The 27,735-nt window shown below is 35.5% G+C and overlaps 1 protein-coding gene across 1 annotated transcript in view; it reads right to left on the bottom strand.

Annotated features, from left to right (window-relative positions):
- The window catches only part of DCC (DCC netrin 1 receptor), a 948,035-nt gene that overhangs the window by 686,932 nt on the left and 233,368 nt on the right, over positions 1-27,735 (bottom strand). Inside the window, exons 6-8 of the mRNA XM_028479946.1 lie at positions 21,003-21,287; positions 5,499-5,649; positions 4,153-4,289 (exon numbers count right to left, since the gene is read on the bottom strand). Coding sequence (XP_028335747.1) covers positions 4,153-4,289; positions 5,499-5,649; positions 21,003-21,287 — 573 coding nt within the window. The remainder of the gene's footprint in view (positions 1-4,152; positions 4,290-5,498; positions 5,650-21,002; positions 21,288-27,735) is intronic.

Genomic DNA, 27,735 nt, shown 5'->3' with positions numbered 1-27,735 from the left:
GAATATGCTCAGGTCAGTAGAGAAAGCTATTCTGAACACATCCCTAAAGGGTGACACATGGATCCCAGCCCCTTAAGGAGTTGTTTCAGGCAGGGGTAATACCTGTCTCAAAGGACTTCTTTTCAAAGGTGTTTACTTGGGAGAAGCATAAACTCAAACACCAGATGAAGTAACACGTGCCGCCTGTCAGGTGGAAGATATGAACTCTTAGGTTTCAATTCAAGTTTTCAATTATGTGTAAAAGACCAACCCAGTAGAATTAACTGTGTTCTACAAAGCCAGTTTGTGACACTTCTAGCCAACATTTCTCTAGAAAGTTGATAAGGCAAATAACTGAGAAAACCTACACACAAAGGTCAACTTTTAATAGCATATTGTTTGTATTGCTACAGACTGCTTTAAAAGGATTTCCAGAATATTTTCTGGAAAATTCAAAAATACTTTCATTTTCTCATTGATGTTAGACCTAATGGCTTTTACTGAACAGTGAACTTTCCACCCATCTCCTTCTGAGTGCATATGGACAAGGGTGCACAGGCTTTGTCCAAGGTCAAGCACTTTATTGGTTAAAGATCAAAAACCTTTTTAACATATGCATTTCTGCATTGCTTTGGACAATGAATCAATTGAGACCTAAGGCAGTGGTAAATCTCATGAATGTTTATTAAGTGTTGTCTTGATGTGTGCAAGGAGATGTGCATGAGGGTAACGGGTAGATGGAGAAAAGTATGTATTTATGTTCAGAAATGGTGATTATAGCTCTTGAGCCAGAAATCCGGACATTTTGAAAATAAGAATTGACAGAATACCATTCTTTAGATCCTTGTTAAAAACTAGAGTTTAAAATAATAATCATGGCTTTGGTGATTTAAACACAATATAAGCTGGCAACGGTATTCAAAGAGCCTCCCTCTGCATCCTCATCTCCACGTTTCTCCTGTCACCATTGGTTTAGGCTCTATCTTTTATGAAAGCAGAGACTATCAACTCTTCACAGCTTCACAGATCCCATGTTTACATGCAATATGGAAAAAAATCTTACTCAGAAGTCATGAAGGTACCTGACTATGAATTTGTAACTATATTGCAAGGGCATAAAGCCAGACTTCAAACATTTGTGTAGCCTTTCTGGAACCCAGTGCAATGCATGTACTCAAAAGAGGTCTACCAATACTGTATTGATGGTTATTCTTATAGGTCAGAAACATTATATAAATGGTTATTATTAACCATACATTTATTTATATTTTATTTATTTCAGACAAGGTTGTCCTTAATCTCATCTAATATAGATTTCTTCAGTAGGTTTACATATTATGGAACTTCCAATTTTCATTTTAGAATGTAAATGCTTTAAATGATATTTAACGGACATTAACTCTGAAACTCTTGAGGAAGACCACAGAATTTCTCTTTATCTTGTTGTATATAAAATTATATCCTACTTGAATAGTCTGTTAGTTCATGCCGGTTCACACTCAAAGGCAATCTAAGTGCAAGAAAGAACCATGAGTTAAAAGGCAAAACAAGAGTCTGATAAAATCCATGATTAAAGCACAAGCTTGGATTTCTTGTGGAATTTTATCTTATGAAGAATTTAAATTACACTTAAATTCTTAAAAATGATGAAAACCAAATTTAAGTAACACTGATAATGAAGGTATTTTTTCCTTAAAAAAAGTAATAAATTCTATTTTCCATATGAACTCAGTCCTGCAGGATGAACTTAAGCTTATATCAGGATAGTCAAAGACTATATCAAAGATTTTGCTATATCAACACTTATTTTAAAGCCTGGGCAGAATAGTTAAAACAGTGTTACAACCACATCCTAAATTAAACCATGCCTTCTACAATAGTTATAAGTCATATTAAGTCTGTGGGAAATCCTTAAAATGTATACGCAGTTACCAAGGGGATTCAAGAAAGAAAGGAAGGAAGGAAGGGGGAAAACCAAGATACAAACACAGCTCTATCTATATTAAAAATTTAATAATGCTTCTAATTTACATATTCAACATGTAATCTATAGCTAGATTTTTAGAAATAGAATGGTTCATTTAGAATAAAAATGGAAGTCTAAAGGCAACAAATCCAGCAGCCATAAAGAGAAAGACGTGGTACCCTATATAAAACTTAAAACCAAGCCAAACAAACCCAAAACAACAACAAAATACACACACAAAGAGCATATAGAGCATTATTACTGTTCTCCTATATAAAGAGTTTCTGCAAATAAACAAGATAAAGATGACTATTTCAATAAATTTATGAAGATCAAAAAAGATTGATAGCAAGTCACAAAATATAAAATGCAAATATCCAGTAAAACTATAAAAATAATCTGAATTTTATAGGGATGCAAATTAGAATAAAGAGACTCAATCTTATAAAATTGTTAGATAGGCAAATAATAGAAAAATGCAAAAATGCACCCTTGTGAGGGGCAAACTTTGCACTGCTGGTGAGAGTATAAACTTTTCTTTGATAATTTTCCTCAGGATATAAGCAAATAAATGAGAAAAATATATAAGGATAAATTAGTGTTCGTTTTTTTAAAAAATAAAATTCTGAAACAAGATAATGCTCAACAATCAAGGACTGGAGAACATACATACGTGGACTGGAGAACATACATACGTGCACAGAGGAAGATGCCATGAATGTCAAAATATGTGCATATATGTATGTCTATACACATATTTCTTGGCTAGTTTATCCTCAGAAATCAGTATTTATATACATTTGACTTAGATATCAATGAAGTATTACATGTCTCAATATGTGCATTAATTTGGTATAAAATTAGACCTCAGGTGTTTGCAGTTAGAGGTTTAGCTCTGATCACCACAAATTCTAGCTCATTCCATAACCACGTTTGCCTTACAATCAATCAGTAATACACATTACAAGGTTATTTCTATGGTAGCTGTTCTGTTACTGTACTTTGATGTTGCAAATGTGAAAGTTCTTTGTTTCACAAAAAAACTTCCATATAAAATAAGAGTAAATTAAATTGTTGCCTTTTCAAAGTTAGCTGATATTTTAGTTAGAATAATGTTACCTCTAAAACCAAATAATTAGAGTCCTTTGCCTATTCTTAGTTTAATATTTACAGTTTGATCAAAGAACAAACAACTCCATTGCCTCACTCATCGTATATGTTATTACCCTGTGTGCAGATGAAAGCACTTTCTGAATAAACTTTAAAGCAAAATGCAAACTTTAAAGCAAAATAGATATCATAATAATATTATGATATAGGTTAGCAGGTATAATCAGTATACCACACCTTTTCATTCCTACTGAATAACTTCTTAAGAAGCCTACGATTTTACGTGGACTCTTTAAATGGTAAAAAGATTTATTCCAGAGGAAAAAATTCAAAGACCGATGAAACAAGTTTTTGGTGTTGTTACATTAAAAATCAATTGAAATTCAAATGTTAAGGCATTTTCTCTAAACTACATGATTCAAATGAAACTGGCTGAAAGAAACCTGGTGAATAATAAAACATTTTGTTTGACTGAGGAGCTACCGCATATAAGAATTATTTATTTGCAGTGATAACACAGTGACCCTACCTATCTCAATTTAATGAACTTACATTTATTTAAATTAGATTCTTGCTATGCAGGTTTTCTTCAGATGTATTTGATTTTAATGGTTCACTTTCAACATAACATCTATAGCATTTCCATATTAACCGAACAATTTTACCAACACATGTGAGTTTAATGTCAGAAACCCTGTCATCTCAAATGACACTTAACTTTTCTACTCAAGTACCTATTTTTTTATACAATTTCTCTCATTCATTTCTTCATTTATCTCCCCCAGATATTTTGGAACCTCTCATTTGCTATTTACCCCTTTTGTTAGATAATAATTTTTGGTAAGTTTCAGTTATGTAATGGGAATAATTAGACTAAGAGTGATCTATCCGGATTTTAATCAATGAGCAAGTATTCAAATACTACATTTAACCTCTGTGCAACTAGTCAACGTAGAGCAAGCATATGTGTGGAGGATTGGGGCTTTGCAATTTCACATTAATAAACATAGGAAGCAATTTGGTGATAAGCATTTATAGCATCACGGTGATATATTTTGAAGGGTACAATGTAAACTCATCTCAAGCCGTTAACTTACCCAAGACTGTGAGCTCTGCAGAGGCACTAATATTCTCATTCTTATATGTGACAACACAGGTGTAAGTTCCACTGTCATCATCTGTCACATTGGAGATAAGCAAGTTGCTTCCACCCAATAAAGAATACTTTTTGGACCTGTAAGACAGAAGACATATGACATTAGAGAGATTTACATATATCTATATCAGGCAAGTTATTCAAAGGTTTAACTGAACTCCACAAAAGCTTCAATTTATAAAACTGGAGAAAAAACTCTATTTCATGGGAGCTTGATAACGCTGCATTTATGTTCAAAAATCCCTTCAAGTAAACCACTCCTTTTGGAATACTGTGTGCTGTGATCAAAGAAATGAAGTATATTAAACTTGGAACTAATGTTAGTACTGAAAAGAAACTTAAAGATAATTTGGCTCACTTTGGATTTGAGAACCGCCGGTCCAGAGAAGTAATTACCCACAGTGGAAGTCCATGTCCTATGTCCTGACATCCAATTTAGTAAGCTTTGTACAAAGTCACATTTCATAGTGCACTGTGCATGCCTGACCATATTCAGAGAACACATCTTCACATGCTGAAGCTCCAACTGGATTTACTGCATATTTCAGTATTCTCAGAAGTATTGTGATACCATACAATGTATTGTTGTTATATAAATAAATACTTAAGGTAGATGAAACTTAAAGATAAACTTATTGCCTATGAACCTACCTTACCATAGAATGTAAATGTTCTATTTAGAACACCAAATCTCAAAATCAATGAAATTAATTTCTTAAGTGAAATGTAATCCATTCTCATCAAAATGTTTCAGACTCAGTATTCCATTCTATTAAGAGTTTACTTTCTAAGTATGCCTTAATATTAATGTCCAGTAATTTAAAGCCAGCCAAATTCTTCTGTCTTATCTTGAATATTTGTTATAGCTGGGATGGTGAGAGATATAATCAGAGCTAAAAAAAAAAAAAAAACTGCACAGACCCTATCATGGCATGCTATACATTCGAATGCAGAAAGTTGGTTTCTTAATTAGTATTGCACTCTCTAGACCACTTCTTCAGGATGAGATCCTCCAAAGTATCTTTGCTGAAGTCTATGTGGTTAGGATCACCTCAGGAGCAACAATGACTTTCTAAATTTCCTTTCAGAATTGATCTCATGGATTTTGACTCCGTTCCCCATTCCTTTATCCCAGTGGGTATGTGTCTTATATACTGTCTAATGCCAAGGAATGTGGAAAGAATATTCAATCATTATCAAAAACCGTAGTATTACTAGGTACTTACATCAAATTAGAGAAAGATAAATAATAACATATACTTCATAAAAGTCATAAATTTATAATACCTGAGTTGGATGACTTCCTCTCCTCGTAGCCAGGTAAAACTTGGGGGAGGATAGCCAGAAACACAACACTCCAGGATAGCATCTTTTCCTTCAATGGCTACTACATTTGATGGTCTTTGCAGAAAATACAGTTGCCTATGCAGTCCTGGGTCTGTGGAAAAAAGCACAGGGTCACATCTTTTATGAAAAATATTGCAAAGAAAAATGATGTATCTGGAACATTTTTTTTTTTCCTAACAAGACACTGTGATGAAGAGGAAGGAAAGAAACATGGAAAGATGCCAATGAAACTTATAAAATAGACTCCTAGAAGTTTTTCCATGCCTAGTTTCTAGGATTAGGATATTAGAATAGTCTTATCTGTTGTTGACATCATGGTATAAGGCAAAGGGAAAAAGCTTGAGACTACAAGTCACTCGTGTGGGCTACAGGCCTTGTTGACTTATTGTCATCAAAGAACAAGACAGTATCAGTACCTTTTTGATATTTTCAGTGTGCCTGCCACTAATATCTATTCCACCTCCTTCTGTTTTGTTTATTGCTTCTGTGGCTTGGGAAGTAAGATTATAAAAACATGTTAGAATTGTGTTAAAAATCTGTTGTTTTCAAAATGAAAGGTTTTTTTTTTATAACAAAAAGTTTGTTTTTTATAACAATAAGTTATGAAGGTTTAATTTAGGCTGTTTTCAACTTAATGAGTTAAATGGAATTAGCATATAATCTTTCATTTTGCAAACTCAAAGCAATCTTGCAGCAAAGAAAATGAGGCAAAGAAATCTTCAAAACCAGGATTGGGGTGGCTGAAGAAATGCCAAAGGAGATTAAATCTAACTAGGTCCTACTGGGGGCCGTGGGTGATCAGAGAGGAAGAGAGGTGGGAGGAGACCTGGGACACGTTTTAACATTGCTGTTAATCTTCCTTGGTTGGACCCAAGTCCACACAGGTTGATCACAGATGAATAAAAGAATACCAGTTCTCCAGTTAATAGTTGGGAGAGTAATTGTCATCTAAAATACTCTTTGTGAGAAGAAAGAGAAATTCACACTTTTGTGATGTCACATCTATTTCTCCTTGATAACAACAACAAAAATAAATATTCTTCACAATGAAAACATTGAAAGAATTTTCAAAATGTGTTAATCTTTATTAAACCAATATTGTAGATAGTGTCTCAAAATTTTTCAAAATTGCTGCCAGTTTGTTTAATAATCCTTCCTGAAAGTGACTTTTCAAATCAAATGAAAATGTTTTGAAGGAAAATGTTGCTTAAAAATGAAATCCCTGATGTGGAGAAAAGGGAACCCTCCTGCATTGTTGGTGGGAATGTAAATTGGTGCAGCCACTATGGAGAACAATAAGGAGGTTCCTCAAAAAACTAAAAATAGAGTTGTCATATGATCCAGCAATCTCACTCCTGGGCATACATCCAGACAAAAGTATAATTCAAAAAGATACATGCACCCCTGTGTTTACAACAGCACTATTCACAATAGCCAAGGCATGGAAAACAACCTAAATTTCCATTGCCAGATGAATGGATAAAGATGTGGTACATATATATAATAGAATACTACTCAGCCATAAAGTAGAATGAAATAATGCCATTGCAGCAACATGGATGGACCTAGAGATTATCATACTAAGTGAAGTAAGTCAGACAGATAAAGACAAATATCATATGATATCACTTATATGTAGAATCTAAAATATGAACTTATCTAGAAAACAGAAACAGACTCACAGACATAGAGAACAGATTTCTGGTTGCCAAGTGGGAGGGATGGATTGGGAGTTTGGGATTAGCAGATGCAAACTGTTATATATAGAATGGATAAACAACAAGTCCTGCTGTATAGCACAGAAAACTATATTCAATATCCTGTGATAAACCATAATGGAAAAAATATGAAAAATAATGTATATATACGTATAACTGAATCACTTTGCTCTGTAGCAGAAATTAACACAGTGTAAATCAACTATACTTCAATAAAATAAATTTTAAAAAAATAAAATAAAATCCCTGAAATGGACAGGTTCACAAAATGTGCATTAATAAATAGCTATCTTTATAATGGAGGCCTAGTCATCAAATGTTTCAGCTACATATACTGTATAATACTACATTATTATAGAAAACATCAAATAAAACCTATATAATTTTATCTTCTAGCTATAGGAAAATTTGCCTTCTTTAGTACTGTATTCACTATTCTGATTCTCTTTTCTTTCCATGTAAATTTTAGAATCAGCTTATTGATATACAAAAAATGATGGGATTTTGTCTTTATCTTAAAATATTAATAGTTCAGGCATCATTGGGCTCAGTGCCAGGAAAGAAGCATCTGCTATTTTTAGACAGAGCATATATATTCTAGATTACTTCAATCTCAACCTGGTCCATTTCAGTTACGTTTATTGTCTTTGCTCCTCCATAGACATTGGAACCTGATCATATGTGTCACCCTGATCATACATATGGAAATGTCAGCTTTTGGCAGAGAAATCTGGTTCCATTACTCCAAAGATATTTCTCTGTAATTATCCAATCTAATAAATTCTAATATTAGGGAAGTTCCCCCCAAAAGCTAATGGAAATGGTCTTTCATAGTAAATAGTTCATAAGTTTCACAACATTATGACAGATTGAATATGATCACAAATGGTTTGAGCTCCTTCAGTCCAGAGTTGAGGGTCCACTTCCCTATGATTTAAATCTGGCCTGGCCCCATGTCTTGCTTTGACCAACAGATTGTGTTGGGAATTATACTGATGAGTTCTGGACACAAGGCTTCAAGAGGCCATACAAGTTTCTGCCATGGGTCTTTATGAAACGACCATGTTGGTCTAGCCAACTGGAGGATGAGAAGGCACATGGAGGATGACTGAGTTTCCCAGCCAAAACCAACACCAACTGACAGACACGTGAGCGAGGCCGTCTTAACACTCCCACCTCGGTCAAATATGCCTGAGTGAATCAAAGTAAAACCAGCAGAGGAACAGCTGAGATAAACTGCAGAACTATAAGAGATAAAAATTTAAGTCACTACGTTTTGGAGTGGTTTGTTATACAGCAATAGATAACTGAAATATACACACGAATGAAAACAAAACAAATCCATCTCAGCTATTTAAAGTATTTAAAATACCAAGTAACCTTTTTGGTTCTTGTTATTTTTAGTTTGATTTTTGGTTTCTGTTTGTTTCCCCCCCCCCCCACTATTAGGGTGATTCTGGTTATTTAAAGAAAGATGATTAATCTTGATGTATCCCTTATTTTTCTCCATTAAAATGTGTTTTTTTTTTAGAAGAACGTCAAGAAAATGTATTTAAGTTTTAAAATGGAGAGGACAGAGATACTATTGCCAAGGTTACATTTGTATGATAAAATTGTGGGTAGTTTTTATTTCCATCTTTGGATTTTTCTGTGTTTTCTAAATTTTTTTCATAAGAACATATTTTTTTTAGAGTAAAGAGTTATTTTAAACTCTGGTGTTGCAAAGTGGATGGAAATTATACAAGAAACAAAGAAATTATAAAAGCTAATGCTAAAACACAAGGCAAAAATTGAAGAGCAAATGAAAATTCTCCCTCCAGGCTCCATAATAATATAGATGAAAAAGCCCGGGGGGCAGTGAATTTAAGATTCTAGGTCATGACTTTTGTTGACTAAATCGACTTTAATTGAACTATGATGGAATTAGTAATTATTCATAAAAATAATTTTTGTTCTTGCTACATGGCCACTGATTATTCAGAACCAAATGGATTACTCAGCTAATATGAACATGAAAAAAAAATCCAGTAAAATAATAAACATGATTTCATCAAGGAAATGGCATATAATACCAGTCTGAAATGTTCTATTTCATAAATTTGTGATAGGTACACAAATGATCATTTTATTTTTATTCTTCAAACTGACATATGCTGCATACACTTTTATGCATGTGTAATATGTTTTACAATTAAAAGACGGGAGGGATATGCAAGGGTGGATTCTAGAAAATGTATTTGGCAATAGCTTTAAAATCAAACCAGAAGAAAATGATTTTTCTTCTAATATAAATTTTTATACTAAAAATTTCAAAAGCAGACCTCTTTCATATGATGCTCACGGAAGTGAATGCACACAATGTCACAACTATGTTTTCTAAATGGATTATAAGCAGTCATGATTTGCTTGGACTAAAACCCAGTTTAGCTTTTTCCTGTTGGGAGGTAAATGTTAGTCTGATTCTCTGATCTGATCTCACTGTCATGCCAGTAGAGGTACAGCTAATCCTCCTCACAGACGAAGAGGGTGGTACATAAATAAAGAGAAAGCAGTCATTACAGTGATGCAGACCTTTGACATACACAGATCGCATTAAATTCTAGCAACACCTTACGGCAACATGCTGCTTTTACTCATGCTTTTCTTTCTTTTTTCCTTCCTCCTTTTCTCCTTTCCTCCTTTCCTCCTTCCTTCCTAACTTTTTAAATAGTAAATTTGGCCTACTTTGGCTTAATCTATTATCTGAGTTAGAGAGGACTGATCTACAATCATCAGGAAAATGAATAATAAACTGTGGATCTCAACCTGTTTGGTCTCAGGAACCATTTGTATTCTTACAAATTATTGAAGCACCCAAAAGCTTTTGTTTATGTCGGTTATAGCTATAAATAGTTACCATATTAAAAATCAAAACAGATTAAAATATTTTTGTGGTATGCGGGCCTCCCTCTGTTGTGGCCTCTCCCGTCGCGGAGCACAGGCTCCGGACGCGCAGGCCCAGCGGCCATGGCTCACGGGCCCAGCCGCTCCGCGGCCTGTGGGATCCTCCCAGACCGGGGTGCGAACCCGGTTCCCCTGCATCGGCAGGCGGACACGCAACCACTGCGCCACCAGGGAAGCCCTAAAATATTTTTATTAAATATTCACATCTCACCAAAAATAGTATTTAAAAAAATAACTATACTTTCCAAAATAAAATTATTAGTAGTACCTTTTATTTCTGTACATTTTTAATGTGTCTTAAAGGAAAATAACTAGATTGTGTCACTTTCTGCATTCACTTTGTTCTGATATGCTGATTTGGATGAATTACATGAAAATAATCTGACCTCAAATAGATATGTAGTTGGAAAAGGGAGGTGTATTTTTAATAGCCTTTTCAGAGAATTGTAGATTTTTATCAAGACTGCACCAAAACTCAATAAGTAGTTTCCTGAAAGTTAGTTGTAATGTGAAACCTGACACCATATCAATAAACATTTTGTGTTATATTATATAAAAATCCATTGGTCTGGGGCTTCCATGGTGGCGCAGTGGTTGAGAGTCTGCCTGCCAATGCAGGGGAAACGGGTTCGGGCCCTGGTCTGGGAAGATCCCACATGCCGCGGAGCGACTAGGCCCGTGAGCCACAACTACTGAGCCTGCTCGTCTGGAGCCTGCCTGTGCTCCGCAACAAGAGAGGCCGCGATAGTGAGAGGCCGGCGCACCGCGATGAAGAACGGCCCCCGCTTGCCACAACTAGAGAAAGCCGTTGCACAGAAACGAAGACCCAACACAGCCAAAAGTAATTAATTAATTAATTAATAAAAATAAAGGAATTCCCTTAAAAAAATAATTAAAAAAAAATCCATTGGGGCTTCCCTGGTGGCGCAATGGTTGAGAGTCCGTGCCCGCTGAGCCTGCGCGTCCGGAGCCTGTGCTCCGCAACGGGAGAGGCCACAACAGTGAGAGGCCCGCGTACCGCAAAAAGAAAAAAAAAAAAAACCATTGGTCTATCTTGCATTTTGAAAATATTTTTTGCCCACGCTTGATTTAGTCACATCAATCAATGGTCATTTGGAATGGTGCACTGAATGGGACATATCTTCCAAATGTTGACACATTTCATTATACAGTATCACAAAATCTCATTTGTTACTATCACTACCAATCCCATCAGAAAGGCCTTTTAATATTGCAAAGCTGTCAAGATCCCAGTGGCAGATACAAGATTTCCAAATTTCTAATTTTGTCTTAAAAGCATGAACTTCATCCTTGGGAGCAAATACTATTTTCCTTGCACTGACTGACTCACTTCGTTCATTTTTGAGAAAATGTCTAACTAGTACTCAAGTCTGAACAGCTACAGTTTTCCTGCTGATTGTCCTTTCAAGTAAAAATGATGTCCCCCCCCAAAAAAAAGCAGCTAATTCGTCTTGAAACTCAAATGATCACGGAAGCATTTACCCCTCAGAAAACACTGTACTTTGATATTCTTGATGTATATTTCCCATTTTGACATGCAGAATATTAGAAAGACATGTATTTAAGAATCAATATTTAATAAAATTAATAATTGTTACTGCTTCATCAAAGACATTCTTAGGTCACCATAGTGAAAAAATATCCCCCAAACACATTAGGATTATTGTTGAAATAGGTTTGACCTCACAGATCCCCTGAAATTATCTGGAGAAATGCCAGGAGTTCATGGACCATACTTTGAAGAACTGATATAGCCACAGTCTCAACAAATTAAGCAGTTGTCTGAGGCATTCAAGAAGCCCATTTCCTTTCAACATGGGGATAATTTTGCATCGTTCAAGGAGAAGTAGAAATTGATAAATTAAATATACCTTTTCTCCTCCTTTTCCTCCTCCTCCTCACCAATCATCATTATTATTTTGCAGTTAGGAAAGCAGTGCAAAACTTAAATATTTCCCATCACTCTCTTTCAGCAATAGACCATTGCAAGTTAAAAAGCATCCTGGATCAATAAACTGACACATTGAACCTACACTTCAGAATTCAGAAGTAAGAACTCAACTATCCTCAGGGCCCATGCACTAAAGAGGCATGGAGAAAGTGCACTAGTGAAAGTGGAGAGAATATTTTCCATTTAAAGACATTTCCTCACCCCACCTCCCCACCCCCCACCCCCCCAAAAAAAAAGGTATCTTTAGACCTTACACTGGCCAAATTTATTGAATCTGTGAGGCCAGCTCGAAGCTAGATTTGACTCTGCACTCACAGGTTTTCCCAAATGCCTCGGGGCCACATAATTTTGTCTTCCTTCATGATCCATGACCAGGTTGAATATATAAATTATGCAACTTGGGATATGTTTCAGAATGAAAGGTAACTCTCTTTATAATTATTCTAGGACTATCTTGTAAAAACTGGAAGGCATACTTACCCTGCAATGACTTTTTTTTTTTTTTTAATGGGGCCATTTTCCTAAACTATTGTTTAGGGACATCAACACTAAACTTAACATGGCAGAATCCAAAGAATAACTGAGGCATAGAGAAATTTAATGATGGACCATTGGCACCTGTGTCAGCAAGAAAACAAAATCCTGGTTTTTACAACTGAATGACTGTCCTCCTCAAAATAACTAGTATTTGCTTTTAATTTTTATGCTTTCTGAATGCAAAACCTTTTTCCCTCATTGTATACTGTTGTTTTCTTTATTAAATTCCTGCCTCAGTGGAATATCAAACACTTTTCCAATTGGAAATAAAAGGGCACTGCGGGCTACAATGGGATATTCTCTTTGATTTCTTCCCAGGCGTAAGAGTTACAAATTAATTTAACTTCACAGAGCCTCTGTCTGTATCCTCAGTTTCAAGCTAACCTACTGTCCACCTGCTGGCTGCTTAGCCATCCCCCATCAAGTTCTGTTTTAGGAAATTCAGCAGGTACCATGTGTTTTCAAACTAAAGTAGGTACCCTAATACGTGCTCTGAGCCAAAAATTCCAGGAAACTCCTCCTAACTCTTTTAGAGTGTCTTTCATTAAAAACCAGCCTAATCCACACGGATCACAGGAATCTAAATTTATTTAATAAAAAACAAAATCTCCATCTGGCCGAAAGCCAAGGAGCTTTGAACAGAGAGGAAGAAGGGAGCCATTTCTCAGAAGCTCTAGGATTCTATTACTTTCCTTCCTTGTTTACACAAATTCAGTGCTAAAAATGGCATTCCCTGTCTGTAAATACTCCTACATCTGTTCATATTTCCTCTTTCCTTCTCCATGTACACACACATACTGCTATTTGTAGTTAGAGTTTGGAAGGAGAAAGGGAGTGTCTATTCCTATCATTGGCATGTGGTTATATCCCTTCTGTCTCACAGGCAAATTTTGAGTCTATCAGTTTCATTTTACAGCAGATCTGAAGGAAGTGATTTTTCTTTTACAGAATGATTTTTTTTTTTTAATTTTACAGCTGACAGTACAATCCCAGAAAACAAATGTTGCCATTATGCTGTGTCAAAGTTAGTTTAGGGAACCTAGAAATCTTCATAATTTATATAAATGCATAAAGCAGCACTTATAACTTTCCAGAAAAGTAATGGATTTGTTATTCTCTTATTTTTGATAAAGAACCAAAAGTATTCAAAATATTTCCTATTTGGCCAATGTTGAATAAACGAAGTTGTGCCCATAACTCTTGATTAAATGTGTCTTCTTTAATGCTCGAGGAATAAACTGATGTCCAATAGAACCAAAGAAGAAAGTCCTACCAGTTCTTTCATTAATTTTTGTGACTTTTGCACTCATAGGTTATGGGTTTTGCTTCCACACACCCCTGGAGAAACCCTCTTGTTTGTCTATGAAATAGGGAAGACTACCTGACCCTTCAGTCACCCACCCAGGGCTGCTTAATGTCATATTCCTAGTAAATGCAGAACTGACCATATGTCAGCCCAGCAGACTCAGGAAAAGACAAGCTCTCTCCTTTTCAAGAAATGTTTATTCCTCCTTGTGGAGGGCAATCTCAAGCATATTGTTTTTGCTTTTAACCTTATGTGAAATAGCAAATTTCATTTAGGGAATGAAATTTAAGATTAGATGGTATAATCAATATCTAAGCTCACTGAAGGTCAAGGAAGAACGTAGATAAACTAGTGGATTTGGTGAAGGAGAGATCACTGGTGACATTAGAATGATAGACTTGGCAAGAAAAATGTCATAGATCTCCCAGTATTCCAAGTACTTTCAACTTGGAATTCTGGACCTTGTTGATCACCCCCAAAATAGCATTGGGAGATGAAGATTTATTCTTAGCAAATTCAAAAAGCAAACAGACGCTGTCTACGTGTTGTCTTACATATCCAGTAAGTCAGCTTAGATTTGCTAACATATGAGACTTTGTTGCATTTAAATGGGATTTCTTCAACTCTGTGTGAAACACTGGTTATCTCAGTTATCTTGCATTGGCTAAAAGACCTAACTTACAATAACTAATTCATATAACATGCTTGTCCATTGGTTTCTGTGCTCTGCCCAGCTCAGGCTCCCCAAAAAGGCTGGATAAAGTTATCATATGAGGGGAGGGGGGCAATTCATGACATGGAACTTGGTCAGTTCACTGCCTGGGCAGTCAGTTTATACAATAAAAAGTATCAAATCTTCTTTTGGTCTGCTTTCTATGACAATATAAACTGACTTAAAATTTTTTTTAAAAATATAAATGTAAAAGTCTATTTTATGAGATTGATTTTTGACCTTTAATTGTATTTAAGCATGGCCTCATGGTTTTGAAAAATTAGAATTTGTCTAGCAAACTTCTACTCTTAAACATTACAATTATAAAGACAGAGTTGTGGATGAATGTGGATAAAATAATAAAAGAGATCCTTGGTAATGAGATTTGGAAAGGGTGATCTAGTCCAACTTCTAAACAGCTAAGGAAACTAAGGATTTTAGAGGATTAAAAGAATTGGCAATGACTAACACAGATAAGATATTAAGAAGTCTTATTTATTGGCTAACTCTTATTTCTAAGCCAGTGTCTGTTGCGATATTTCATATAGCCAAAGAAATGATGTTGACAGAGAGGTAAGGGTGAAAATCATGTATCAATTGAGTTACTAGAGAGGAAATAGTTGCAGGATACTCTGACTTCTAACAGATGTGAAAAGGAAATGAAGAAAATAAAGAGTACTATGGATAAATAGCACAAAACATGTAATTAACTACCACTAGGTAAATGAATACTTTGATATCCAGAATCAAAGTCAGGTAACTTAATAAAAGAAAAATAATCTTGATATGAGAATCAAAATCTTTAAAAGTGGAATTTCTAAGATGCCAAAGTAATTATGATAGTTCCTAAGGACTTAGCAATTCTAGGCATTATACGTGGCCCAAAAAATTGCAGCCTCATAACCACCCTATGAAATTGTATGAAATTACTCTCTACATTTTGCAAGGTTAATAGATTAAGACTTAGATTAAGTAATTTGCTCTAATTGCACAACTTGCAAGTGGTGAAATTGAGATTTGTACTTTTGTATCAGACTCCGTGCTTTTCACACTTTTATCATAATAATAGTTCAAACTGGGAATTTTAAATATTAATTAATTGATCAATATGAAATCCATGGAAATGATAGATGATAGTCAGTCCGTACTTTTGTATCAGACTCCGTGCTTTTCACACTTTTATCATAATAATAGTTCAAACTGGGAATTTTAAATATTAATTAATCAATATGAAGCAAATCCATGGAAATGATAGATGATAGTCCACATGCTAACCCCTTCATGCCATCTGGATTACATCTGATATAATATTTATTAGGAAACACAAACTTCACATGGTTTAAAGGTAATATGGTCTGTTACTTATTCTTTTCTAAGTACAGATAAGAGAGAAGCAGAAGAAATCATTTTATCCAACTTGGGTCTATGAAAGACCAAGTGTGTCCTGTTTATAGCATGGCATAGGAAATAGTTTTAGTCAAAACTAGCCTAAAGAAGGAAAGCAAACCATGGGAAAATCCTTCAAAGCAGGGAAAAACAATACAAATTAAGTACAATACAAAACTATCAGGTAATACATTGATGTGATTTGCTCTTCACTTCCCCGTTTCTGTTTTTCTGAGTGTGTTTTATGCCATTGAATCCATTGTTCAAAAACCTTTAAGGATCCCCGATCATGAATAAAGTGAATAGAATCAAGTCTAAATTCCTAGACATGGGACTCAAGGTTCTCCATAAGGCAGGTTCAGCTTCTAACTCCAGATTGATCACCTGCTATTATCATTCTACAAATGGTTATCTCCTGATGACCTACAAAAGTAATCTCTCTAAAGACTTTGCAAATTTTCTACCTAGAATTGATGTATCCCTTGTCTGTGTTGATTTGGAACTAGACATATTTACCTAAATTTACCATTCCCTGCCTTATATTAGTCATATGGCTATGAATTAACTGTCTGGCTCGATGGTAAATTTCAAAACAAAGAATACTTCTTTGTTTTCCTCTACAGAGTATTATTCTGTAGAAATTATACAAATAAATGGTAGGAAAGTGTAATTAGCTTTGAAACATAAGTAATATTTCGTCAAACTAAAAAGTTTAATGCATCCATTGGTTAATAATAAATTCTTAGAGATGAACATATTCTGAAACTCTTTTAAAACCAAAAAACACAGTTTTCCTTTTAAATAATATGCCTTTTGGGATGGTTTCTATTAAAATTTATTCCAATAAAAAATAAATATTATAGAGAAAAATCATTCAAAGTATATTTTAGTCCAACTTATTCCATTAAAAGCCAATGTCTCTAATTACACAGATATTTAGTTCTCGTCTATCCAGGATCCAGAATCATCTAATTTTAGTTAAATGAATGAACAACAGATTGAATTACCAATTGATCAATTCAATTAGGCCATTAAGAAAACTGAAATCAGAGCTCCAGTGTATGGGCCAGTTATTTTAGTCAACCTAGTGCCCAAAGCAGATTTATAATTCATCAATTCAATCTACTGTTTGGCACTCAGACATGATGAGATCTGAATGAAGTGGACCTAACGATCACTATGGCTGTTTCAATCCCTGCTGCATTCTCCATCACAGACAAAGAGACATTTTAAACCATCTCAACTCTGTTTTGTTATCAATATTTCAAAAAAAAAATCCTTTACAATAATTTAATAGTAACTTACTCTGTTAAAAATATATAATTCCCCATAATTTTGTCTTCAAACATTAATCAACAAATTAGTTACCAATTTTTCTACCTTTTAATGAAACAAATAATTATTCATTTACTCTTGAAAATATACAATGTTATGAGAAAAATCTCTTTAAAAAATTTGTAATTTAATTTGAGCACAATAACACCACTACCCTGCTCCTAATCTCAGGAAAAGTGCGGCTAGCTTCATCTGAGTGTGGACTCCATCCCCTCCCTCTTGAGGCACATCTGATATGTCTCCAAGACTTGTCCTTAATATCTCCCCACCCATCTTCATTTCTGAATCCTTTCTTTTTTTTTTTTTTTTTTTTGTGGTATGCGGGCCTTCCTCTGTTGTGGCCTCTCCCGTTGCGGAGCACAGGCTCCGGACGCGCAGGCTCAGCGGCCATGGCTCACGGGCCCAGCCGTTCCGCGGCATGTGGGATCCTCCCATACCGGGGCGCGAACCCGGTTCCCCTGCATCAGCAGGCGGACGCGCAACCACTGCGCCACCAGGGAAGCCCTCTGAATCCTTTCTGATACCACTTTAGTAGCAGCTTTTGATCATTTCTCTCCAGAATTAATGCTGTACATTCCACCGTATCTTTCTTCCTTCAGTTTATCGTCCTTACTTCCAATTTCTCCTCCTTCAACACTTCCTATGCCCTATGACTCAGTTAAACAGAATGCGTGCATTTCCTCTGAATGCGTGCAGTTCCTCTGAATGCATGCAGTTCCTCTGAAAAGCTTTTATCTCTATTTTCTCTGTGTTTTGCTGATGTGGTTCTTTCCTCCTGGTGTAGTCTTCTCTTGGCCTAGCTACTACTTGTTCTTCGAGACTGGCACATTGCTTTTCTCTCTTATGTAAGGGGATGGCACTCTGTATTTCTTCTTTCAAAGAACGGTCTACTTGCTTTATCTATTTCACCCACTAGACAACCGTTTGCGGGGGCATTATCTTTCAACTTTGTATTCCTAGTAACCTGTGTGATGACAGGTACATAAGATTCACTCAAAAGCTTGTTGAGTAAAGTATTTATGTAGTGAATAAACTGCAACTGCTTGCTGGAAGACAGCATTTCAAAACAACTATTTGATTCTTAAAATCTGAATTTAATAAATCTCTGTTACTTGGTGATATTAGACACCTGATACATAAAAGTGGCAACCTGAAATGTATTCTACATAAACTTGAATAAGGGCATCAAATTACATATTATTTAGAAATGGATAACTCTCCACACATATGCACACAAATGAAAATACTCTTTATGAACTGTGGTAAAAACAAGTGTTGAACAAAGTTGCAGAACTTCAAATTGGCATTTATGTTTCAAACTAAAGGGAAAATAGGTAAGTTCATCAGTCAACATGATATTTAAATGGCCATGGAAGAATGTATTTTTTTTAAAGAGTGGTAACCATATACGTACCACTTTAATGCTTCTAAGTCATGTTAATAATATGATGGATTTCTATTTTAACTGTGTCTATCTTACCCTATTAAATACATGTTACAATAGGGAAAGGGCAATATACCTGTGCAATTATGACTTCCTCAAACTGGTACTTATAGAAAGTGGAAATTGATTCAGAAAGGATTAACACGATTTTAAAAATGAGGAAACGCTAAATGGCAACTAAAAGAAGCTGGGATTGAGCATTTATTCATTCATTTACTCATTCTCTCACTCAATTTTGTACTTGTTGTGGATTTGTGAATTTGACCTCTAAACCAGTTGGCAAACTCTGGGATAAATGGGACAAACGTGGTCTTCCAGCAGGTCCTTTATGTGGTCAACAATATACAACACAGGATTAATCAAGTATGCTAATAACGTGTGTGTGTTTATTACCTTAGCTCATAACTTCTTTGTGAAGTTTATATTTGAACTCATAGAACTTGGAGAAAAATTCTCATTAGATGTAGTGATTTCAAAAAAAAATATGAGTTTTCATTCAGGTAAGTAATACCCACACACCTCCAAAGTACAACAACATATTCTTGATTTTAGCCAAATTAACAATATGAAATATGGCTTTAAATAAATCTCCATGGATTACAATGCAAATGTGTTTTGCAAGGTGAAGAAACGAATGTAAATGGTGATTTGATGATTATGTCTGTGTCTTTCAAATGTTTCCATTTCATATTTAATATTTAATTAGTCCAACTTTATCCCTTAATACCACTGGAAAACAGACTTTTCGGTCATATTAAGATAGTCAAACATATTCTTGCCAATTTTCTATGTGGCTTACCTGGGCTTCGCCTCTGATTGCCTCAGATGCATTATTAAGGGTGTGTGAATATAAATATTTAAAATTTTTGTGTATCTAATGGATGCGTAAATAAATGCATGTACGTGTTGGGAATAAATGCTGCATTTGCATCTGTCACTGCCTAGAGGATGGAAGGCAGCTGACGTGTCACTGATAACCATCAGTGTCACTGATGGTTATTGACACATTTAAGTCAGTATCCCTGTGACTAACAGAGGAGAGAATCCACAAAAGGGTTACAAGTGGTTTTAGAGATGTCCTAATTAAGGTCTCTGGAAACTTTCAATCACATTGCCAGTCTGCATTTGGAATGACTTGGGGATGTTACCCTCTACCTAGCGGAAGGACTAGTGATCACTACATACAGAATGTGGAGACAAGAGCCAACGCCAGTGCTTTGACAGCGAGTCTGTTACAATTACTCAAGTGTTGCCTTCTTTGTGATTCTCACAAATGAGTCTAAATAAACCCTACAAGTAAAATTAAATGAGAAAGTATTGATAGATATTACATAGATATAAGATAGTAGCAGTTATTGGAAGAGATCTTAGACAATATCCATTCTAACCTCTGATTATTTAGGAGAGAAAAATGAGGCCAGAGTCTTAGAGATTTTCCAGGGAAGAGAAGGGGAGATAACAGATGGAGAGAAACATTTTCCTTATCGTAATATCAATCACACTTTATTGTAATTACTTGTATGTCCATGTTCACCCAGAATTCTATATAAGCCAGGCTCTGTGTCAGTCTTAGTCATTGCTGTATCCCTAGTACTTAGCACAATGCTTCTCAGAAATGAGTGTATGAATGGATAAGCAAATGAATTTTCATATTAATCTGGGGAAGACTCTTAACCTTGCTAAGCCTCACCTTCATCCTCTGAAAAAGGGGATAACAATAACTACCTCTTAGACTATTACCAGAGGAAAATGAAATAACATTAAAATGTTTAGCATTGGGCTTTGCAGAAAAAAGCACTCATTAACTATTAATGGAATGAGTGAGTGAATGAAGCCAAATATAAGAAAAATACCTGTTTCTGTTGTACCAGAAAGTTCAACTACAAACCATGGAAAGATAAGAAAAGCTTTTGGCATACCCTCATCTAACGGTTCACTTAGAAAAGAAGAAAAAAATATAAAACTAAACCCAATACACAATACAGAACTTAAAAACAACTACTAAATATGTGTTAAAGGAAAAATTGCTCAAACAACTCTAGAAAATATAATTCTGAAGAGAATAAAGAACACTAATCTTATCAGCAATACCTGATAAGATTCTGACTTCTGCTTCATTTCCTGTTCTTGAGCTGGCTGGATTCCGGGCTAAGCATCGATAGATTCCAATGTCTCCCAGTTGAAGTCTACTGATTTGCAAGGCTCCAGAGGGCAAGACCACCACGCGGGAGTCGCCCGGGATGGGAGTCAGGTCTTGTTGGTTTTTCTGCCAGTGTACTGTTGGCATTGGCTCCCCAATGACTTCACACTTGAGTAGCACTGTGTCGCCCATGAAGGCAGTGACAGATTCTGTCTGGGAGAGGAACCTCAGTGGTCCTAGGAGAAACACAAAGAACAAAGGGTAAATCTTTCAGAGGAGGCACAATAGTCACCAAATAAAAACTCACACCTGTATTCTTTTTAGAAAATTGTATTCTACAAAGCATCTTCTCAAAATACATCTCGTTTGCTCTTCACATTTTACCACATTACGTCTGGCCCAACAGTAGTTTCCGTGACTAAAAAATGATAAAGATGTTGCTATTAACCTCTAGAAGCTAACTGTTTTGTTTTTATTGGGTAATAAAACAGCCTTATAAAACAAACAGAGCGGGCAAGATCATCCTAATTTTATACATGAGGGAACTGAGGTTCAGAGAAGTGAAATTCCACATACATTCACACAGTTACTACAATGTAATCCTGCCAAGGGAACCTGGTTCTTCCAAATTCTCATCCTATGCTCTTACTGTTAGCCAACTTTGGACAAAGGACTAAGAAGTTATGGGGATTTATGAAGGACTGGCCATATGACATAACCTAGCGCAGTTTCAAGAAAGATGAGTCGTATTAACCACCAATTATAGTAAAAAAGAACACTCTTTCATGGGCTGACTCCTTAAGGTAAATGATCATCAGTATTTGCCAGTTATAGCTGTGGTGAAATGAAAAAATGCTTAAGTTGGAATTAGACTAGTTTGTGTTTCTAGTCTGGCTGGGCCACCTACTCTGTGTGAGTCCTTTGGTAACTTGTTTCATTTCTTTGGGCTATAAAATGGGATAGTAGTGAATTCAACAAATACAACTACTATGATGTTCATTTGAAATAACATGTAAAAAAGATGCATCCATATGGATGATTAAGCAAAGGCAGGGGAAAATGAAAAGACAAAAAATTAAACTGGCTATCACTGAGCATGAAGGATGGTGAGAGAGAAGCCTCCTCCATCATGATGCTGTATATGAGAAGGGTAGAAGATATTTGGAGCCTGCCCTCTTGAACCCCCTTTTATGAACAGATGGATATTTGTGACCCTAGTTCTTTGACTGTGAAAACATTTTTTGTGATAACAAACATATTTGAATGAATTATGTCACCACTGATGGATCATTGGCAATTTTACTTTCTAGAGTTAATCCAATTAAATAATTTTAATTTCTTGATTTGTGTTCTATTCATCACAGTTATATTCCAATATTTTAATTTTACTGGAATTGGTTTCCCTGTATGTGCATTTCACAATAAGATTTGATTCATTCATCAGTTGGGGTTTCATGTAAAGTTTTTCTGATCATATTTGCATTACTGTGATTTTTATTTTATAGATCTATTATAAGTAGGTCAAAGTTTCCTAGGTCTCAGTTTAAATTTTGTCAAGAAACTTTCTACCAATATTTAGTCAATAACAAATTCTAATGTGTTCAGTTTTAACTACTGTTAGGTTTATTTGGGGTCCATTAATTCTCACAAACCTAACTTTCCCTGTAATCTGATAAAAATTTTGCTGGAGTGAAAAGGGCAAAGGCAAAATGACCTAGGTTAAAACATCATAATTTAATATGAGAGACAATCAGAAATGCTGTAGAGAAGTCTCATACCCTAGGCTAAGGTAGCATTTCATGTCCTTTTCAGGGATTAGTCTTTTGAGCCACAGGGTAACTGAATCTATGAAAAAGGAAATTATATCAGTATCACATACGGAATAGATTTAAGTTGCCAAAGATGGTCTACCACTCACTACCGCCACACTCATAAACAGACCTACAGACCTGGAGATGTGGCATCATGGTTTAGCAAGGACAATTAATTCTAGACCATAGAGAAATATGAATTTTGATGCATATGTTAATTTATCAATAGAAATAGATCCTACACTTAGGTATTAAAATTACTCATCTGGATATCCTACACTTAGGTATTAAAATTACTCATCTGGAATCTAGATCCATGGAGCTATCTGTCTCAACAGTACAGATGTGTCTACAGTGGGAGCAAACCACATGCCTAATTTTATTCTTCTCATTTAGTTAACTGGAACTAATCTATAACTATGCTGGATCCACCACTGAACGAAGACCAAAAGGAATCCATTAACTTGTGCCCTAGCGCATTGTTCAAAGTCCAATTTCCAGGCTGTTTGTAGTGTATAATCTTGAGTGTATTCAAAAGAAGCCACATTAATCTACTACTGATTGGCTTTGGTATGGATTTAAAGCATATATTTGAACAGCGAATGGTTTATATATACTACACAAGGCAAATCTGCAATGAGTAGTGTCCAGATGTTGTGACGGTTACATACGTCAAGATATTTTTCAAATACGTTTCTGACTTGTTTCCTTAATAGTTTTTTTCTTGGTCTTCACATCCCTAGCATTTTATTTTATAGTTAAGGAAACACTGTTGGGAGTAATTTACTCACACATACAAGTTATACATTTTACACAAAGGAGGTAAGAATAAAATATTTTTGATAAGTTGATAAAATATCTGGATACTTCTATATATTCAGATGTATGGTCCTGTACAAGTTACATACACTGGATAAAATTCTAAATCTGTATTTTACATCTGAATGTCTGTGGTATTTACAAAATTCACCTAAAGAGTTCTAGAGCGGGCTTCCCTGGTGGCGCAGTGGTTGCGCGTCCGCCTGCCGATGCAGGGGAACCGGGTTCGCGCCCCGGTCTGGGAAGATCCCACATGCCGCGGAGCGACTGGGCCCGTGAGCCATGGCCGCTGAGCCTGCGCGTCCGGAGCCTGTGCTCCGCAACGGGAGAGGCCACAACAGAGGGAGGCCCGCATACCACAAAAAAAAAAAAAAAAAAAAAGAGTTCTAGAGCATAGAATAAAACATAAAATGAAAGAGTAATTCAAATTGATACTCAACAGTTGGTTCCTTTATATAAACTTCATCTAGCTGGAAGAATCATAGATGAGGCATGAGATTATATATTAATATAATTGGGCTTAATGGAATTGGCTATTGTTCCACATACTTATTCACTATGGTTATTTTAGATCTTAATAAACAGAGGGTTGGAATTACCTCTTACTTAAAATTTAATGATGCAATGTTTGAAAACTTCAAATAGTTGATTATTTGATATAGTGAGAAATTATAAACATGATTTGTAGCTTTTTCTTTGTGTCTCTACAAAGGAAACCCCAAGCATCAAAAAGAAATTCTAGGTTTACAAGGTTCTATATGGCTTGAATTAATGCTTCCAGTATTGTGCTGTCTTTGAGCACTCTCATCTCATGGTCGTGCAACAAACCAGCAACAGTATTAAAAGAAGAAGTTATAGGCTATCAACTTAGTACTATATTTTCAAGGCAGAGTATGAGCACCTACTTATGAACATTAAACTCACTGTAACTCATAATAACAAAATACAGTATTTTCATAAGAGTCATTTAATACTCTAAGGCAATACAAAGATACAGGTATAATTTTAACTAGATCTTCATGAAAACTAGCTACCTGCTCATCAAGAGCCTGTTCATGGAAAAAGCCTGGTTCAACTCATTAGATCACATTTGATAGACTGTAATCATAACACGAATGGTATTCCTATCACTACTCTTTTCTTACCTAAATCTATTCTAAACATAGTCAAGAGAGAAGCGTTTCTAAATCACCAAAGTTTTTTGTTTTTTTTCACTCAAGAAACTCTAACATTCCATTTTCTAATACTGTCTCATACCCTAAATCCTGGTACCCAAGAATCTTATACAGTGTTCCTTCCAGGCTCATCTTCCACAACTCCTACGAAAGAATTCTTGGATTTATTGAACAGGTCTATACCTGGCTCCCCCTTGATTGTATTTCTCATGAAACTTCCTCTTAAGAAGTATACCTTCTCCCCTAACATCTACCTACCTATCAAATCTGTCATCATTCTTTAAGTACTGTCAAAAAAATCCTCTTTTCCTTAGTCTTACTTACGAGAAATCATCTCTTAATCTTTTGAATTTTTACGGAACTTATAACTTTCAGATAGAATGACATAGTTGACTGTATAAATAAAAGGCTGACAAGTGTTTATATGTTTGTATATGTGTTTTTTCAGTCCACAGAATATATCAATTATCTACTGAAAGAAAAAAAAACACAAATATTTACTGAGGTTCCATGTCTAAGTAGACTATTACAAGCATGAAAATTTTGATAACTGCATTTGAGTGTTGGTGTATCACTTTCTAACATACTCTGTGGCAGTTTAGGATGGTGAATAACACACCTGGGTGCCAGATTACCTGGGGGGCACTTCTCTGCTTCATCATTTAGCCAGACCTTGGCCTTTTTTTTTTTTTTACAGAATAGAGACGTTCAAGGCCACCATAAAACCATAAATAGTGACTGATCATCTCTATCCATTAAAAAGATGTCTCTTTCCCTTGGCATCAACCAACTGGGCTGAATTCTAGGATGGGGCTTTTGGTGATTTTAGGAACCAAGTGGAACCTTTCTCTTCTCCTTGGGAATGTCCCAGTTTCGGACAAGAACAGATAAGGGGGTGTTTTGTTTGTTTGTTTTTTTAATTGTTGCTCCTTGCCTCCATTTGATATCATTTGGTAAACAGAGAAATGGTACCAAAACAAAATGAAATGAAAAACCCAAAGAACAAACAGAAAACCCTAAATCAACCCTCAAGGTTGGTCTCAGGGTTTTACATATGACAAGAACCGTCAATTCAACCCCCATGCAATGTGATTCCTTGGAGAGCTGCTGGATCCAGACCAATGACACAGGAGACTTGAGTTTTATCACTGACACTATTCTAAGCTCCTTTATTTATTTAACTCCTTTAATCCTAACAACAGCTCTTTAAGTATTATTGTCTCCACTTTATAGATGGAACTGGAAAGGGAATGAAACTCATTCAAATGTTTACATTATGTATGATGGTTTAAAAAAAGGTTTTGTCCTGAACGATACTTCTTAAAATACCCTATTTCCCCAATCTAAGTGAAAATGTCCCCAAAGGAGTTTTTTTTTTTTTTTAATATAACAGTACTTTCTGACTCTTCAACCCCCAAGTATCAGCACAACACTGGATAACTCTGTTTAGTAAGTATATTCTGCCCCAGATTGAATTTTTACAGACAAACTTCAGCCTGAAGTATTGTGCAATTAAAAATAGCATACAAACCTATGCTTGGTTGTTTCCATGGAGGCCTTTCATTATTAGCCTTGGGGAAAGTCTGTTTCCCAGAATGAATTGTACTCAAGGTTCCTACCTTCACACCTAGCCTGGCCCAGGATTCTAAGACAGCCGGACTTGTTGGAAGTGTCTCATCCCAGCTAACTGACAGGTTTACACATTACTCGCACCTCTGTACATTAACAAAGACCAGCACCTATTAGTGCAGGGTCAGTTCAGGAACCATAATAAGGAAAGAACACGTTGTTTTACATATGGAAAAATCAGGCACGCATATATGGGAACTCCATTTTATCCCCTGTCCTAGAAATGATAAACGTAGACACTTATAACTTAAATTTTATAAGCTACTAATAGTAAAAGTGCCTGGGCTTCAGCATCAGAAATTTTACTGATGTTAACTATCCTAATTACAGTTGTATAATAAGCATTAAATGTTGTTAGCAAGAGATATATAGCCATTATGAGAGTACCGAGGAGAAATGGGTCTCACCCTGTTTATTTCGATTTTTGTAAAGGATACTTCCTAATTCTCTAACACTAATTTTAACACTAAAAGCATTCATTAAGTGTCTGTTTATATAGGTTACTTTGTTAAATGTTACTCAAGGCCTGATAAACAGCCATAACTACAATTCTTTTCTAGAACATTTACTAACTATACTATCAAGCGCTTAATTACCTGGGATTTCATAGTACCAACACAGTATCAGAATTCTCACTTCCTCAGAGGGGCCCTCCCCCAAATCGAGATAGAACCAATTATTCCTGTATGTCCCCTTTGCAACATTTACTTCAATTATAACTTATTAACTGTGGAGTTAATTTAATAGCCATCTTCCCAGCTAATCTGTAAATTCCACAAAAGCAGAGCTGGATCTATTTTATTCTGTACTCTGAGCACTTAGCACAGTGCATGGCATATAAGCGTCCATCAAATATATGTCTAATGAGAAAGTATGTATGATTGGTCAGATAATTAGTTTAGGCAAATATCCCAGGCTCTTATACGCTGGGAAATCTAGGAAGAAGAGCGTAAAGAGAGGAAGAAAACAAGGATTTATTCAGGGAAAGTGAAAAAGAGCTGAGCCTAATAAGCATACAAAGTCAACCCATACAGCCTTTCGTTTGAAAAGATTGTGAGGGGGCAGGGGGAGCGATGTCTAGCGCATCCATGAAAATTTTATCTAAGGCCCGTAAGTTTAAATTGTGAAACAGTGATATTTCGAATGAGATTTCCCCATCTTCCTTCAAATCACTGTCCCCGGAAACAAAGTTATCAGTGGTCTCAGGACCAGCCCCCACCCAGCTGGGACAGGCAGGGCAATGGCTCCAG

Source organism: Physeter macrocephalus, chromosome 19, assembly GCF_002837175.3.
Source record: "Physeter macrocephalus isolate SW-GA chromosome 19, ASM283717v5, whole genome shotgun sequence".
Taxonomy (NCBI): Eukaryota; Metazoa; Chordata; class Mammalia; order Artiodactyla; family Physeteridae; genus Physeter; species Physeter macrocephalus.
The sequence above is the reverse complement of the archived record's forward strand: the minus strand, read 5'-3'. Positions and strand labels throughout refer to the sequence as shown.